The following is a 17488-nucleotide window of genomic DNA, read 5'->3' as shown; positions in this document are numbered from 1 at the left end:
AGCCCACATTTTACTACTTTGATTGCCAGAAGGTTGTAGGGGACTTTGTTGAAGGCCTTACTGAAATCCAGGTATGCTACATCCACAGCGTTCCCTGTATAAATTGCTTCTCCAGTTCCTGAAGCCTCAGGGAGCAGTATAGCCATGATTTCAGACTCCATCGATCCTCCTACTCCTGCCAGCCTAGCAGTTCGAAAACATGCCAATGTGAGTAGATCAATAGGTACCGCTCCGGCGGGAAGGTAACGGCGCTCCATGCAGTCATGCCAGCCACATGACCTGGAGATGTCTATGGACAACGCTGGCTCTTCGGCTTAGAAATTGAGATGAGCACCAACCCCCAGAGTCAGACATGACTGGACTTAATGTCAGGGGAAACCTTTACCTTTTACTAAGGGTGTGACTGTTATGCTAGGAATACCAAAGGTGCCAATTTTGCCACCCCGAAAATGGGAATGCAACTATTATGTGATGGCAACTGTTATGTGCATATAATGGTCCCATTATAAAAATACAGTCTAGGCGATCTTTGCCATGGCTGTCAAATCACATGGTGCAGAGATACCCAAATTGTTTTTTGGACAGTTTCCATGTTCTGGTTGCATTATTAACATCACTTCTTTTATTTTTATTAGGAAATGCTTAATAAAAAATATTTTTTAAAAACAACAAAAACATATTTTAAATACATTAGTCTTACTGAAACACGTATGAACTTCCAACATGAAGTGCTGTGAATTTCAGGCTTCATTCCTGTCCATTTATTTAGTTGACAGGTGTACAAGGCCTTATTTTGCTCCCGGATAGGGCAAGTTCCTGATATTTTTCTACCACTCCCGGGGAGATTGGACTATTGTTCTTCAGGGCAAATCTGACTGCTGCTGCCAGGTAATGAGGATTGGGACTCGGGCAAGGAATGTTCCTGTAGTCACTGGGAGGAGGGGTAACTGGACGCAGTTGAACACACAGTGATGCCAGGCTCTTCACTGGAAGAAGGTGTTTATATCTGTTGGAAAGTAAGACAACAATAACTCTTACTGTTTATTGCCCCTTTGAATCCAAATTATATCCCTATTTTGCAGATAAGGATGGAAACTGAAAGATTCATGTGGATTTGAACATGGTTTCATAGAATCATAGAATTGGAAGAGACCACATGGGTTATTCAGTCCAACCCTGCCATGCAGGAACATACAATAAAAATACTGACAGATGGACTTATACTCTCTGCTTAAACACTTCCAGAGAAAGATCACACTGCAAGGCAGCATATTCCACAGCCAAGCACTTCTTAATGTTTAAGTGGAATCCTTTTCCTACAGTTTGAGTCCATCAGTTCCATGTGCTAGTTTCTAGAGCAGAGGTGTCAAACTTGTGGGCCTCCAGATGTATGGGCCACCGACTCACAGAAGCCCTATCCAGATTGTCCAATGGCTAGGAATTCTGGGAGCTGAAGTCAAAAACACCTTGGAGGTCCATAAGTGTGACACCACTACTCTAGAGCAAACTTTTTAAACGGGGCCAGTTCACTGTCCCTCAGTCCATTGGAGGGCCAGACTATAGGTGGCGGTGAGAAAGGTGCAAGTGGGAGGGAGGGAGGAAAGGTTGGCGCCTTTCCCTCCTTCATCATGACACATGTGCCTTCCTCAGCGGAGAAGGAGGGAGCCGCCACCACAGAGACAAACCTCACTGCCGTGGGGACAATCCCACAGGACAGGCAGCGGCGGCAAAAATACCTGGCAGGCTGCATAAAAGTTTTCAGCAGGCCGCATATGTCCCACGGGCCGTAGTTTAAAGACTCCTACTCTAGAGCAACAGAAAACAAGTGTGTCCCCTCCTCAATTTGAAATCCTTGCAAATCTTTAAGCATGGCTATCATATCCACTCTCAACTTTCTTTTCTCTGAGCTAAAAATACCAAGCTCCCTAAGCCACTCCTCACAGGGCTTGACTTCCATTTCATTTCATTCATTCATTTACAGTATTTATATTCTGCCCTTCTCACCCCAAAGGGGACTCAGGGCGGATCACATTATATACATATAGGACAAACATTCAATGCCCATATAGACATAGAACCGAGACAGAGACAGACGCAGAGGCAATTTTTAACCTTCTCCTGAGGGGATGTTTGATTCTGGCCACAGGGGGGAGCAGCTGCTTCATCATCCACTGTGACGGCACTTCCTCATTCCAACGTCGTAAATTAGTTAAATTTGCCTCCCCACTTTGTAAGTGGTACCTTATTTCCTACTTGATAGATGCAACTATCTTTCGGGTTGCTAGGTCAGCAACGAGCAGGGGCTATTTATTTATTTATTTTTAATTGACAGGTGCTCACTCCACCATGGGCTGGTTTGATTATTTTGGTTGCCCTTCTCTGAGTACATTCTTGCTTGTCAATATCCTTCTTGAATCATGGTGCCCCAAATTGGATACTATTCCAATTGAGGTCAGTTGTGGCCAGAATCGAACATCCCCTCAGAAGAAGGTTAACTTGCCTCTGCATCTGTCTGTCTCGGTCTCTGTTTGATGTGTTTATGGGCATTGAATGTTTGCCCTATGTGTGTATAATGTGATCCGCCCTGAGTCCCCTACTGTGAATAAATAAATAAATAAATGAGGTCTAACCAAAGCAGAATAGAATGGGACTATTACTTCCCTGCTGAAATTCATTTTGTTTTGGCCAAATTCTCTAATCTGTTAAGGTCATTTTGGATTCTGATCTGGCCCTCTGGGATATTAGCCGTCCCTTCCGCTTTGGTGTCATCTACAAATTTGATAAGGATGTCTTCTATTCCATGTCCACCAGGAGCCTCCAATGGAGTAGTGGGTTAAAGCCTTATGACCTGAAGGTTGGGCTGCTGATCTGCAAGCTGCCAGGTTCGAATCCCACCCAGGGAGAGCGCAGATGAGCTCCCTCTATCAGCTCCAGCTCCATGAACGAAGATAAACCATTAGTAAACACTCTTGAGTTCCAGCCAGTTAAACAATTCCCAATCCATTTAACAGTACCATTGTCTAGCCAACATTTTATTAGCTTTTTGTGAGAATGTCACAAAAATGCAGTGGAGCTACCATTTCCTTGTTCTTCCTTTCGCTATGAGCATAATCAAAGAAGCCCTTTGTATAACCAAAAAAAATTATAAACATAACCAAATACGTTTTTGAAAAGATTTGAATGAGACTTGTACTTTGTCAAAAGGGATGAAAGAATGCAGAAAAGGAATTTAATTTGTCAAGAAAAAAAATCCAAGAGTAAGGCTGAAAGAAATTAAAAGGAACGAGGAGGTCTGGGGCTGTCTAATTTCAATATTTATTATGAGGCTTGGTGCTTATTTTACTTGAAATAATTGATCATCTAATTATTTTTGTCTGAGATATGGATGGCACATGGTGTGCAATATTCAGGATCAGGAAAAAATAATGAAGTCAGGTTATGCCCAAAAACACCATGAAGTTATCTATAAGATTGATAAAAATGAAAACAAACCTCTTCAGTAAAGACTGACTGAAATTTGAAAATGATCAAAGTAGATTTAAAAAAAATGGGGAAGTGTTGGTGGAATTCTTTATTTGCAAGGATATCGCCACAGACAACTATTTGAACATTACAAAAAAAGAGAAAAGAACATATGGCCTTGAATTTTTAAAAAATGAATGGGAACATCAGATATGTTTACCATTTGATTAGCAGAGCCTATAAGTTATTTTTAAAATCAGAGTTAGGAAATCAGGTGAAAAATTAAGTATGTTGATAAAAGAAAAACCAGTTGACAAAAGATTGGGAGCCTCCTCTCCTACAGTTTATATGGGAGACTGGTCGAGAGATTATATTTGCAGACTAGGAGAAAAAAGTTGTGTTTGTGTGTGTTATTTATTTTAGTAAACAATGTGTGGAACTAGGTGGTATATTAGAAAATAAGGAAGGCAAAGCAAATAATCAATAGAATCCAATGAAGGAAAAGGTAGAATTTCAATATGTTCAGTTTAACAGTAGTTTATGTATTGTGGGCAGAAGGTGCTACAAGGAGGAACTGGGGAGAAGTAGGTTCTTGGAGATGACAATACTGCTCTCTTGCAGCTTGCCACCACTGGAATGAAAGCTAAGAGAAAAGATGAGTGGCAAGTGGCAGCTGAAGCAGGGCACACACTTATTTGCCCTTCTCTCTCGCAGGCACCAGTGAGCCCTCAACTAAAACAATCATTAAACCTATCTTCATATGTGGTGGTCATGTAAAATTATACAAAAATTTTGGGAAATGATATTTAAAGAAATAAGAGCAATAATAAAAATAGAGATAATGAATACACCTAAATCAGCATTATTACTTATGCATGATAATATCCTCTCACAAGAGGAGAAAGAATTGGTTTCTAATTTGATAACTGCAGCAAAATTGCTAATAGCAAAAAACTGGAAAGAAAAAAAGGAAATCCAATTAGAAGAATGGTACAGGGAAATTTGGAACATAGCAATCAATAACTTACAGTATTAAAATTAAAAAGGGAATATCGAAACAAACAGATTTTTGGAAAATATGGAAAAAATTTATTGAGTCTATTTTAATGAGCGAAAGGGGTATAAGCCAGCAACAGAGACAATGAAATTTTGGACTTGTGAAACAGTATGAGTTGGTTGGTCCTGGTGAAGGTGGCACAAAATAAGGGGAAGGGAAGAGGGGGGAAAGGTATAACAATAATAACAATAATAATAATAATAATAATAAATAAAACATGTATAAGTAGATAAAAAGGTGCAGTAGAGGGATATGTAGTAAAGTTGTAATAGAAAAGTCTAAAACTGATAAGAAATATGCATAAAGATGTTTTGATTCTGATTTTTCTTTATTGTTGGATTGCATACAATTTGATATGTCTGGGATACTGTAAAATGAGGAAAGAATGTATACGTATACATTTTGAATTATAAATTAATAATAATAATAATGAAATTAAAACATGTATAGGTAGATGAAGGGTGTGTAGTGGAGAGATGTATAGTGAAGTTGTAATGGAAAAGTTAAAAGACTGATGGGAAATATGCTTGGGGATGTTCTTGATTTTTTTGTTGTTGTTGTCGGATTGTATGCAACGTGATGTGTTTGAGATATTGTAGAATGAGGAAAATGTGAGCTTGTACATTTGGATTGATAAATTAATAAAAACAAATTAAAATAAATAAATAAATAAACCTATCCATGGGAAGACCAGTTCTACCTACACCAGTTAGTAGAAGAAAGTGCTAGGGAGAGATGCATATCTTACCGTTTGAACTCTTTGGGACGCATTATATTTCCCTGATGGTCTAGAGGAGGAGCTCGACATTCACTCCTTATTTTGAGTTGCTCACACTTCCTCATTTCTTCCTTTATTCGGTTCATAACTCTTTGTTTGTATTTCTGACTCACAAACAACGCATCTCCTTCTATGAATTTTAAATAGGTGTTGCCATTCAGCTGGGAAGGAGGGGGCACTGGAGGCTTGGCCATTGAATCTTTTCTGGGAGCAATAATCCATCGCCACGTGTTGCTGTCGAAAGGCTTGTCAGGTCTTGGACGATAAATAGCTGGCAACCTTCCCACGTCCAGCCATGTATGATATCCCCACACATGCTTTGGATCACACCCTTCAAGTAGGTAATGCACTTTCTGGCAAACCTTGATTTTAGCGTCTGTGTATGGTGGTCTCGCCACAGCCAGTTTGTGATAGGCTCTTGTGGAAAATCCTGGGCATGGCACATATTTGTCCGTACACAGAAAGTGTCTTTCTTTCCATGTGGCCATCTTGAAAGAGAAATCAGATAAATCCTAGATGAGGAGAAAGAACAAGGTCCAGAAACACCACCAGTTCCAATTTTGATTGAGTTCCAATATGACTGCCACCCAGAGCCGGCCCTAGGTAATTTTCAATAGTAGACGAACAGAATTTTGCCCCCCCCCCCCAATTTTGGTGCCCCCCCCCCAAACCAATCGCTCAAAAAATAATAATACAGTAGAGTCTCACTTATCCAACACTCGCTTATCCAAGCTTCTGGATTACCCAAGCCATTTTTGTAGTCAATGTTTTCAATATATCGTGATCTTTTGGTGCTAAATTCGTAAATACAGTAATTACAACATAACATTACTGCGTATTGAACTACTTTTTCTGTCAAATTTGTTGTATAACATGATGTTTTGGTGCTTAATTTGTAAAATCATAACCTAATTTGATGTTTAATAGGCTTTTCCTTAATCCCTCCTTATTATTTAAGATATTTGCTTATTCAAGCTTATGCCGGCCCGTTTAGCTTGGATAAGTGAGACTCTACTGTAATAATATGTACACAGACAAATACTAATAATATATTATTATCACAACAACAACATACTATTATTATTAACACATTCATAATATATTATCACTAATAGTAGTATTATATTCATATTTATAATACTAATAACAGTACATGAGACAATTATGAATAATATATTATTCACAATAATATATTATTATTGTTAACACAGTATGCACATGTGTGCATGTGGGTCTACATGTGTGTGTGTGGATATATAATGTGTGTAGATATAGAGTGTCTATATGTGTATCAATAGCAATTTGTGGGACTACATCTGTGGACGTACTAGATAGACAGACAGACAGACAGACTGTACATGAGTATATATAGAGAAAATATAAGTGTCCTAAGGATGATAATAATTCATCTCATTTGCTGTGTCATATTCTGTCTTTGTGTCAATAATTATAATAATAATACTACTACTAATAATAATAGGACCATTTTGACTTTCTGGAAGGTTTCTGGTAAGCAGGAGGCTCCAAAGCGACCAAGGAAGGGCTGCCTGTGCCTTCCTTCTCCAGCTCTGACATTGCGCAGGCGCACTGGGCTCCTCCGCGCTCAACAGCTCTCCCTGGGTCCTAAATGCGAGCAGAGGGAGGGAGGCATAGGCTGCACTTCCTTGGTCACCTCGGAGCTCAGCAATGAAGCACACGCTCTTGGGTTGGTCTCCTTCATTGTTGAGCGTGGAGGACCCCAGTGCGCCTGTGCCATGTCAGAGCTGGAGAAGGAAGGCACAGGCAATCCTTGGTCGCTTTGGAGCCCAGCAATGAAGGAGACCAAGTTGGCGCCATCCTCCCGGGAAGATGGCGCCCCCGGGACGATGGCGCCACAGGCAAGTGCCTAGTTCACCATATGGTTGGACCGCCTCTGCTGCCACCCAATTTCAATTTAGTAGGACCTGAGCATGCATTTCAGCAGAGGTGAAAATCTTGTTGGTTCATGGTCCAACTGCAGGCTCATTCACAATCCCATCTCCTTGGATTAATCTGCCAGCTCTTTAAGCCCCTAACAAATATTTACCCCCTGGATCATTTGCTATCTTTTGTAGGAAATGCAGAAAGGGACAGACCAATACAGATTAAAGATGGGAATGAATAATGGAGAGCTACTCAATACAATGGCTTGGCTATAGATACATTAAAGGTTTTGCCTTGACATTAAGTCTAGTTGAGTTTGACTTTGGGGGTTGGTGCTCCTCTCAATTTCTAAGTCGAAGAGCTGGCATTGTCCATAGATGCCTCCTAGATCATGTGGCCGGCATGACTGCATGGAGCGCCATTACCTTCCTGCCAAAGTGGTACCTATTGATCTACTCACATTTTGCATGTTTTCGAACTGCTAGTTGGGGCTAACAACGGGAGCTTATCCCATCAACAAATTCTGCACCGCAGCCCCTATAAATACATTACTGACATGTTTTACAATTGATAAAACATATTCAGATTTGAAACAGTTAAACCAGAATTTGAAAACTAGCTGTGCTAAGGCGATGATTGCTAAAATAATATAAATTGCTGTTAAAATACGAACTGCAGGAAGAACAAGTGAGAGTGTATGGTTAAATAAATCGAAATAAAGGCAGAAAATCCAGATGGAACAATAGGGAAAGGTATGGACAATAAGTTTAATGCTTACTTTGAGTAATGATTTGAAATAAAAAATATAAGATAATATTTGACATCAGAGAGACTTTTAAAGATATAGAAGGCCAGCCTTAACAAATATTGGAAATGTGAGCACAATATTGAGACATTTTATCTTCCATGATGGTTTTGTACAAAGGCCCAGAAATACGAGACCCAAATACATTTGATGCTGGAAGATATTATTAAGGTTAAATTCAAGATGATATCATAGTTTTATTTGCTGGGAATGCTGGATAACAATTTTGAAAGAAAATCTGGAACATTACCACGATATATAACTGCAGTGAGAATAATTTCTGCTCAGAGGAACCGGTTAGTCCAACATAAAAATGGCTGAAGATCTGTAAGCGAGCTGAAATGTACACACCGACTATGCCAATAAAGAAGAAATATTTGATAACCTTCAATAAAGATTGTGATTTTTTATTATTTTTTACTTAGTTGTAGTCTTGTAGTAATAGATAGCGTGTCGCTGTACAGTTTTTGTTTTTACATATTTTAAAAAATTGCTTGTATGTTGATTTTATTTACACAGGGTAGAACTTTTCACATGTAACATTCAACGAGTACAATTTATGTAGGCTGATCTGTACACTGTACACCGATTGCAAATAAGGAATGCTCATGCTAGTCATTACAGCTACAGTTATCATACATATGTATAGATTGCTAATGTAGACACACACACATTTTTCACATATAACATTTCCTATATACTCTGCACCCAGCTTGTGGATTTGTTAGTCAGAGGAACATGTGTTCAGACTAAGAATTCTGGTTTTACATTGTTGTTCCAATATACAAGCTTCTTGATTCACAAATAATAGAAATATGAAACTTACTCATTTACAAGATTTTTACCTCACATAAAATGTCAGTATTTCTTAAAGCTGATACTTTACATGAATGAGGCCAAGCCACAAGGAACAATGTCTCCAAATTCCATAAAATGAGTATGTGCTAATCTATTCACACAAGGTTACACCTTTCCACATCTGCCGTTGTATAAATATATTTTTGATCTGTACTCACTTGAGGTGGGGGCCCTGGTGGCACAGTGTGTTAAAGCGCTGAACTGCTGAACTTGCGGACCAAAAGGTCCCAGGTTCAAATCCCGGGAGCGGAATGAGTGCCCGCTGTTAGCCCCAGCTCCTGCCAACCTAGCAGTTCGAAAACATGCAAATGTGAGTAGATCAATAGGTACCGCTCTGGCGGGAAGGAAACGGCGCTCCATGTAGTCATGCCAGCCACATGACCTTGGAGGTGTCTATGGACAACGCCGGCTCTTCGGCTTAGAAATGGAGATGAGCACCAACCCCCAGAGTTGGTAACGACTGGACTTAACGTCAAGGGAAACCTTTACTTTTACCTACTCACTTGAGAGGAGTCTCATGTATGGGTACAAATCAGGACTGAACACATAGAGACTCACAAATATTAGACATGTCTGAACATACATAGTAGTGTGTAATGTGTGAACAACTTTAATGAAATGTGAATAGCACATGCATTAACAGATGGGATTCTAGCTTTATAGCCAAGAAGTTTGAATACTTGAACGACAAACAGTAGCAATAAGGGATGGGTTGTTGTATGTTTTCTGGGCTGTATGGCCATGTTCTAGAAGTATTCTCTCCTGACATTTCACCCACATCTATGGCAGGCATCCTGAGGTTGTGAGGTATGGAGAAACTAAGCAAGGAAGGTTTATATATATCTATGCGAAGTCCAGGTTTATATACATCCACAGATATATATATAAACCTTCCTTGCTTAGTTTCTCCATACCTCACAACCTCTGAGGATGCCTGCCATAGATGTGGGTGAAATGTCAGGAGAGAATACTTCTAGAACATGGCCATACAACCCGGAAAACATACAACAACCCTGTGATCCCTATCATGAAAGCCTTTGACAACACAGCAATAAGGGATGTTTGGGTCTTATGCTAATTTAATCTGTGGATGTATATAAACCTGGACTTCGCATAGATATATATAAACCTTCCTTGCTTAGTTTCTCCATACCTCACAACCTCAGGATGCCTGCCATAGATGTGGGTGAAATGTCAGGAGAGAATACTTCTAGAACATGGCCATACAACCCGGAAAACATACAACAACCCTGTGATCCCAATCATGAAAGCCTTTGACAACACAGCAATAAGGGATGTTTGGGTCTTATGCTAATTTGATTTTTTAAAAATCTAATCAATTTTTCATACAGTACTGTGGCCACCCTACACAAGGACAAATCCCAGAATTTCTTGGGAGCTTGCATGCGATCATGCACATTTGAAATTACTAGTAGAGTTGTGCGCAGAATTTGCTTCTCCCATTTATTCGGGAGCATGAAACGGGAAGCCCCTCCCCACAAAAAAATCAGCTTGACACAAAAGCAAGCTGGAGCCGATCCCGGCTCCAAGCCTGCTTTCGCCTGCAGCCTAGCGTCTCCCAGAACTTGCCTTCTTGCCTTGGAGTGTGTGTGTGTGGTGTGCAGACCCAGAAAGCGCACATGCCTGCCAGTACCTGCAGCCGAGCGCTTCTTACTCTTTCCAAGGAGTGCGTGTGGCATGGCGTGGAGGCCCGGAAAGCGTGCGTGTCTGCCAGTGCCTGCAGCCAAGTGCCTCTTACTCTAGAGTAGAAACAGCAGGTAAGAAGCCTCCTTAAAGTGTGCACCAGGAAGAGACTAGGTGGGAAGCCCCCTCCCCCATAATGGTCCAATTACAAACTGATCTTTTGGAGCCCCAAACCAAAAACAGATATCTGCCCTCCCGATTTCGGGAGGTTCCCCAAAAATGGATCGGAGCCCCTACCAAAAGCTGGGACACGAAACAGGTCAAGGTTTACCCTGAATGCACAACCCTAATTACTAGCTCTATACAAGTGTGTAACTACCAAACACTTCCTGCAGCCTCGAAACCTCTAGCCTGGCAGATCTTATACCTAGGTACAGAGATCCTCACAAACAGGTATAAACAGTGTAAATCCTTGACCAGTGTAACAAGTGAACAACCCATATCCTTTTAAAGAAATGCTCAAAAAGGTCAATTTTCCTTGGGAAGATATTCCTGACCAATAAAAATTAGGCAATCAAGAATATTTTTAAGAGCCTAAACAAACCCATGTGCCATTGCAAATGAAAAATGCGATTGCCTTACAAAGGAAATAGCTTGCCTTTATTCTGTAAGTTTAATTTCTCCTTGCCTTTTCTCTTCCCTTTGTTCTGTTCCTTATGAACAAGCTGGCTTCCCCTTTATCATATGCTTGTTAAATTACCACAGCAACGAGTCGTGATGTCATCTATTGAGGACTATGACTTCAACCTAGACTTAAGGAAAGCAGACTTCAGTCAAGGAGAAAGAGCTTATGAGCTATCTTATTAAAATAATAAAGCAATACAGCAAAATTAATCATGTGGGGCCTTGCTCCTATTTCTGCTGCTCCATGCTGCTACCTAGCCAAGGAAAAACAAGGAAAGGGACTCTTTGGATGAAGGCAAGATTGTGAATTTTGGGGTTGGAGGATGGCAGAGTACATCAACATGTGGATTCCGGCAGAGATCCCGGTGCACATTGCACATTTTATTTTGCCCAGAAAACTGATGGCAGCATGCCTTCCTCCATACCTACTTTCCTAATGCAATCTCCTCCTCTCCCACCTGACTTCTCCATTTCCACTCACCTGCCCTTTTTGCTTCTTCCCTACATCATTTTACATGGGGACTTGCCACTATCTTGCGAGGCTTGCAGTCCCTATCAAAAATGGTGTAGGGCAGCAGGAAATACCATATTTCATTGTATTATCAGAAAAGGGGAGTGCAACTATTATGCTAAGACTATACAGTAATCAAATTCATGAAAGTGAAGCCAGTAAATTTGTAGGACTGACTACATGAGATGAGACAATGGACAGCCTTGTTCCTTTTTGTATTTCACATGGTTTCATTAACTCACCCATGACCAATCTTTGGCATTTTTATGCATTGTAAATAGCTTTTACTCGTCTGATAAAATAACTCATTGCTTCTAAAATTCCAAAATAAGAAAACCCAGCTCAAATTGCAAAAGCCCATTCTGCATGCAAAAAATAAAATAAAAAATTCTCCATGGCTCTCAATGCCATTCAATATATTCCAAAAATAGCGAAAATACTTTTACAACTGTTTTCAATAAAAACCCACACTGATATCTGAATAGAATCCTGCCGAATTGTTTTCAGTCTTTCAACCAGACTTTTGAATCTTGACTTCCACCATTTGACTCTTGCAGCAAAGACTTGTTCCTCTGCCATATTATTAATACCATGTGAGTGTGGAGTTATGGAAGTTTATTTTCACATTTTTATTAATCCTACCAAAGAGCTTTGGCTACTGCAAGATGTAATGTATTGCCATCAGCTGTTTTGGAAAGGAGATACAAAAATATGGAACGTTCTAAAAGGGTTTGTTCTTATGACCTGGTTTCTGTCGAAATACTTGACTATTCTTTGAATGCTCCAAATATGAGAAGATATCGATGAAATACAGGAATTCCATTTTTTGCAGTGTTCTCAATGACAAGCGTTATAAAATTCCATACCTCCTGAACAACTCTGATGCATTATTTTGCAAGACTGTTACAAGTTCTATTCTTTAATCATGCTTTTCTTTTTAAAAAAAATCTGTGACCTTCTTTTGTCTGTGCTGTACTCTTGTTAATGTAGGCCAGTAAAGGTGCTGTTGTACAGTCTTATGAGGATTTTGTAGTTATGACTTAGCAATGAAATTGGCCTACAGTTCTTTTATCACTGTGAAGTCTTGACCTCTTCTGATATCAATGCAATAGTCATCTCTTTCCATGTCTTAGGAATCATCGTGTTCTGAAGAACTGAATTTAATGTCTGGTATAAACGTAATAATAGAACATGCATGAAACATTAATAATAGAGAACTGATAGACCATCCAGTACAGGTACTTTACCGGTCTTAATCTTCTGAATGGCATGAAAAATCTCATTTTCTATTGTAACATTTAACATGTTTCTGTGAGTCATAGCCTGTCAATATTTTTTACCTAGATATTCCTGTTTTACCCAAAGGGATTTGTCTTTTACAAGAAAAGACTAATATCTATGAAAAGTCTTTTGACTATTTACATTATCAATTATTATTTCATTTTCCTCTTGTATCGTTAATATTACCTCCCCTCCCTTTCTTTTCATCTTTTATGTCAACCATCTCTCCAGCCTGTTTGTACAGTCAAAATTATTTTGCTTCACATAACTCACCTTTTTCTCTGTCTCACTCACTATTATTAACATACTGTATATATTCAAGTATAAGCTGACCCGAATATAAGCCAAAGCACTTAATTTTACTATAAAAAACTGGGAAAATGTATTGACTCGAATATAAGAAAAGGGTGGGAAATGCAGCAGCTACTTGTAAAATAAAAATAGATACTAATAACATTGCGGCATCAATAGGTTACATGTTTTTGAATCTATATATATAAAAGGGTAATGAAATTTCGGCCTAGGACAAAACAACAAAACTACACATCCCAGAAACACTAAACTTGGCAGCACAACCCCTCATCCATGCCTCTACGTTCATACAACAAAAAGAAAAGAAAAATAAAGTCCCAATTAGAGGGAGAGGAATAATTGTTTTTATCCAATTGCTGCCAGTTAGAAGGCTAAGCTCCGTCAGGGGAAAACCTTTACCCTTTACCTTAACTACCACCAATACCTCAATACTTTATTTCCCATACCACCATACTTCGCCACAGCAACGCGTCGCCGGGCACAGCTAGTATAGATATAAAAGGGTAATGAAATTTCAGCCTAGGACAAAACAATAAAATCACACATCCCAGAAACACTAAACTTGGCAGCACAACCCCTCATCCACATTCATACAACAAAAAGAAAAGAAAAATAAAGTCCTAATTAGAGGGAGAGGAATAATTGTTTTTATCCAATTGCTGCCAGTTAAAAGGCTAAGCTCCGCCCACTTGGTCTCCTAGCAACCCATGCAGCCCAGGGGACAGGCAGAGTTAGGCCTCACTTAGGCCTCTTCCCCACTGCCTATAAAATACAGATTATCTGATTTGAACTGGATTATATGGCAGTGTAGACTCAAGGCCCCCTTCCACACAGCTATATAACTCATTTATAATCTTATATTATCTGCTTTGATCTGGATTATCTTGACTCCACACTGCCATATAATCCACTTCAGTGTGCAGTCGGACACAACTGGACTTAATGTCAGGAGAAAACCTTTACCCTTTACCTTAACTACCACCAATTCCTCAATACTTTATTTCCCTTACCACCATACTTCGCCACAGCAACGCGTGGCCGGGCACAGCTAGTATTTACATAAAACTGTAATTTAAGATAAGACTGCCCAACTCTGATTACCTATATACCTGAGTATAAGCTGACCCAAATATAAGCTGGCCAGGACCCTCAGTGGGGCTTTTTCAGCCCTAAAAACGGGCTGAAAACTTGGCTTATACTCGATTATATAGGTAGATAACTGTTAGATCTGCAAGATCCTAATTTGGCTAAAAGCATTTTTTTCCAATTGAAATCTCTAACTCTTCTTCTCGTTTTTCCCAATCATAGTCTGTTGCATTTCTCTTGTTATATTACATAAAATACAGTTTTTGCTTCTGAATGGTGTGGGGGAAGAGGATATTAATCCTAGCAGAGTAATAGGAATTGTTAAGTACCATCCATGAGGAAAAAAGGGCACAAAAACAAGACCTGGAAGAACGCGTGGACCCTAAATATTTAGAATATAGTTATTTATTGTAAACTGTTAAAAGCTACCAAAGGTGTCAGAGTTCCTGTACTTATTATTTGTGTAATAGAATGAACTCTTATTGTTCTTCACCTTCTAGTTCCAGAGTGAACCTGTTAAAATTTCCTCTTTTGTATTCTTGAAAATACAAAAGCTTAAGTCCCCCGCATGTGTTCATACTTTTTATCATTATAAAATTACATTTAGCATATACACATATTGACGGAAATCTACAGGATGCTATTCAGAAACAGCTAGGCCCATATACAGAAACTAGACCTTTCTCTACAGTGTTTCATAAAAAACTGATTTTGGTTTCCTTGATTGTTCATATCAGTGTGTTGGCTTCAGAATACGCAATAGCAATACCCACTGGAATGTTAGGCAACATCCGGGCCAATTTAGCTTTATAAAAATATGTACACAATATAGGGCTCAAGTTAAAAAAAGACTGCCTGTGCATAGGTGTTGTTTTTTTTGGGCGGGGGGGGGGGGGGGTTGCAATGAGCAGTTCTGAGTCAGCATTGGTCATTTCAGCTCAGAAATTAGATGTGACCAGTTGAGTTCAGTACCAAGGCTGTCATCCTCCAGGCCAGGAAAACTGACATCAAGTAGGATTTTGCTCAGACTGTCATTCATTGTGTCCAGGACTAGGCCTTCCAAGAGTGAATGGTTTTCTGAAACAACAGAGGTTTGAAGCTCTGGGGATGACGTTTTGCTGAGTGCAGGAGAACTTGTCAAGGGTCCAGAGACCATCGCGCTGGATTCTGCATTGAGAAGGGGCAGTTGTGGAGAATCACAGAGGAATTGTCTTGAGGGTGTGCTGCTCAATCCCAAAAGGTCTGCGTTCTCCTGGAGGGACAGCAAAGGGGCTGGGAGGGTTCTCACAGGACATAAATCCAGATCACCAGATTCTTTGACAAAGGGTCCTGGTCTCCAGGGGTCAGTAAGTGCTAGGAATGGTGAAGTGGCTACAGGAGTTTTACTAGGGGTGGAAGAAGCTGGTTGTTTGTTGAACATCTCTTTTATTGGAGTTTTACAAGATCCATCTTCCCCTTGAAAGCAACCAAGCTGAGACACGTTTCCTTGCCCAAGTGGAAAGTCATGTGTGAATGAATCTGAACTGCCACTGGATGGCAAAAGAATCCCTGGTTCCTCTGAGCAAGGCAGGGATAAGTGCTGCTTTCTCCTGGATTTGTTAATTTTATGCCTCTCTCGTCTCTTTATTGGCATCATGTCCAACATGTTCTGGGGTGGTAACTTGAGAGCTGTGAACTGTCTCGCCTCCTCTTCAGGTGGTACTGAAAGGCATACGTTCAGTTTTTCAGTAGGTTGTGTTGGTTCATCTTTTACGGATATTGCTGGTAGGAAGACCCATTCCTGAGAACAAAATGTGTCATTCTCTTCTTTAATAGCCATGGGCTTAAGGGAATTCTCTTTTGTGGGATGATCAGAGGCAAATGGGCAAATTTCCTCTTTTATGAAGTTTGCAGATGAGAATGGGGTCAGCTCTTCCATGGATGGTGGCACCTGCAGGAGGAACACAGAAGCGACAAAGTGCCAGTATGGTTCAGAACAAAGTAATGTTATTAAAATTATTATAGGAAATAACCAGAGAAATATTAAAATATATAAAATATTTCTCCTGCCCTGTGTTTTGGTGTGTTTGGGCCATAAACAATGAGTAAAAAGTTCTGGACCCTTGTTTGCAATTATTTCATTAGTCTCCCAGATTTTGGAATAAAATCTAAAATAATCTGTTGAATAAGAGTTGAATTGAAAGAGTTGAAAGAGATCACAAGAGCCATCTAGTCAAATCCCCTTCCATACAGGAAAATGCAAAGTACTCCTGACAAATGGCCATCCAGCCTCTGCTTGGAAACCTCTAAAGAAGGAAATTCCGCCACGCTCTGAGGCAGCATATTCCATGGCCAAGCTGACATCAAGAGCCATTGTTAAGCATTCTTTGGGTTTGACCAGTTAATCAATCCCAAATCTTAGGGAAAGAGAGGGCAGGTTCCTACTCTAAGTGCTGGACAGGAAAAAAAACCCCTCACCTATTGATTGAAGATAAGAGTTTTATCTGGGTTAGGGAAAGTGCCCAACAAATATAATTTTGTTCTCTCAGTCTTTTCTAGTACTTATGACCCACTATATCCTGGCTTTGAGCCTACAGTTCTATACCTACTGAAGTGGTAAGTCTTATGTGTCTTAAAGCATTTCAGTGGTGATAAGAATAGCCCACAATATGCTTATGAGTTTGCTACAAGGACTGACCTTTGGAACAATGTGCACCTGTTTAGTATTCTTCACAATCTCAGCGGCACTATGAGCAATAGGCACCTTTGAAGAAGGTGGAAATATGAGGGACTGACCGACTGGGAAATGGATTGGAACCAAGTAGGAATTGACACGCGGTAACAAGGGCTTCATTTTCCGGCCTAGAAAGAGAAACACGCATTAGTCTTCTATCCAGAACAGAGAAACTAAGAGATCAGTCAGTGTGGTTGTGCCAGGCTTTGAACTATTATCATGCTTCACTTTGCACAGCTGATGTACAAATTAGAATGCAAATTATGAATTTAAGGAGGACAAATAATACAGAAATACAGGAGGAACTCTCGCATATGAGAATAATCGTCAAGAGACTATTCTCATGCTAAATGTGACTGATAATGACAGGACAATGTACTTTTCAAATTGATATA

The 17488-nt window shown here is 39.8% G+C and overlaps 2 protein-coding genes across 10 annotated transcripts in view; both read right to left on the bottom strand.

Moving 5' to 3' along the window:
- Positions 1-729: 729 nt before the first annotated feature.
- On the bottom strand, positions 730-11272 carry tex52 (testis expressed 52). Of its 5 annotated transcripts, XM_062982034.1 has the most exons (4): positions 11165-11196; positions 8255-8358; positions 5268-5809; positions 730-1006 (listed from the first exon to the last, which is right to left on the bottom strand). In XM_062982034.1, the coding sequence occupies exons 3-4, from the start codon at positions 5783-5785 to the stop codon at positions 766-768; spliced, it is 759 nt and encodes a 252-aa protein (XP_062838104.1). In that variant the 5' UTR covers positions 5786-5809; positions 8255-8358; positions 11165-11196; the 3' UTR covers positions 730-765. The 5 variants fall into 5 exon arrangements, with proteins under 5 accessions (XP_062838104.1, XP_062838101.1, XP_062838102.1 ...); XM_062982031.1 differs by lacking the exon at positions 8255-8358 and having other exon boundaries at positions 5268-5785; positions 11165-11272; XM_062982032.1 differs by lacking the exon at positions 8255-8358 and having other exon boundaries at positions 5268-5785; positions 11149-11241.
- The window catches only part of foxm1 (forkhead box M1), a 35626-nt gene continuing 26528 nt past the window's right edge, over positions 8391-17488 (bottom strand). For all 5 annotated transcript variants that reach the window (XM_008111329.3, XM_008111331.3, XM_008111330.3 and 2 more), the window contains 2 exons: positions 17058-17221; positions 8391-16310 (listed from right to left, as the gene is read on the bottom strand). In XM_008111329.3, coding sequence (XP_008109536.2) covers positions 15309-16310; positions 17058-17221 — 1166 coding nt within the window. In that variant the 3' untranslated portion in view covers positions 8391-15308. The remainder of the gene's footprint in view (positions 16311-17057; positions 17222-17488) is intronic.

The sequence above is a fragment of the Anolis carolinensis genome, chromosome 5 (genome assembly GCF_035594765.1).
Source record: "Anolis carolinensis isolate JA03-04 chromosome 5, rAnoCar3.1.pri, whole genome shotgun sequence".
Taxonomy (NCBI): domain Eukaryota; kingdom Metazoa; phylum Chordata; class Lepidosauria; order Squamata; family Dactyloidae; genus Anolis; species Anolis carolinensis.
Note: the sequence above shows the minus strand (reverse complement) of the source record. Positions and strands in the feature narration are given on the sequence as shown.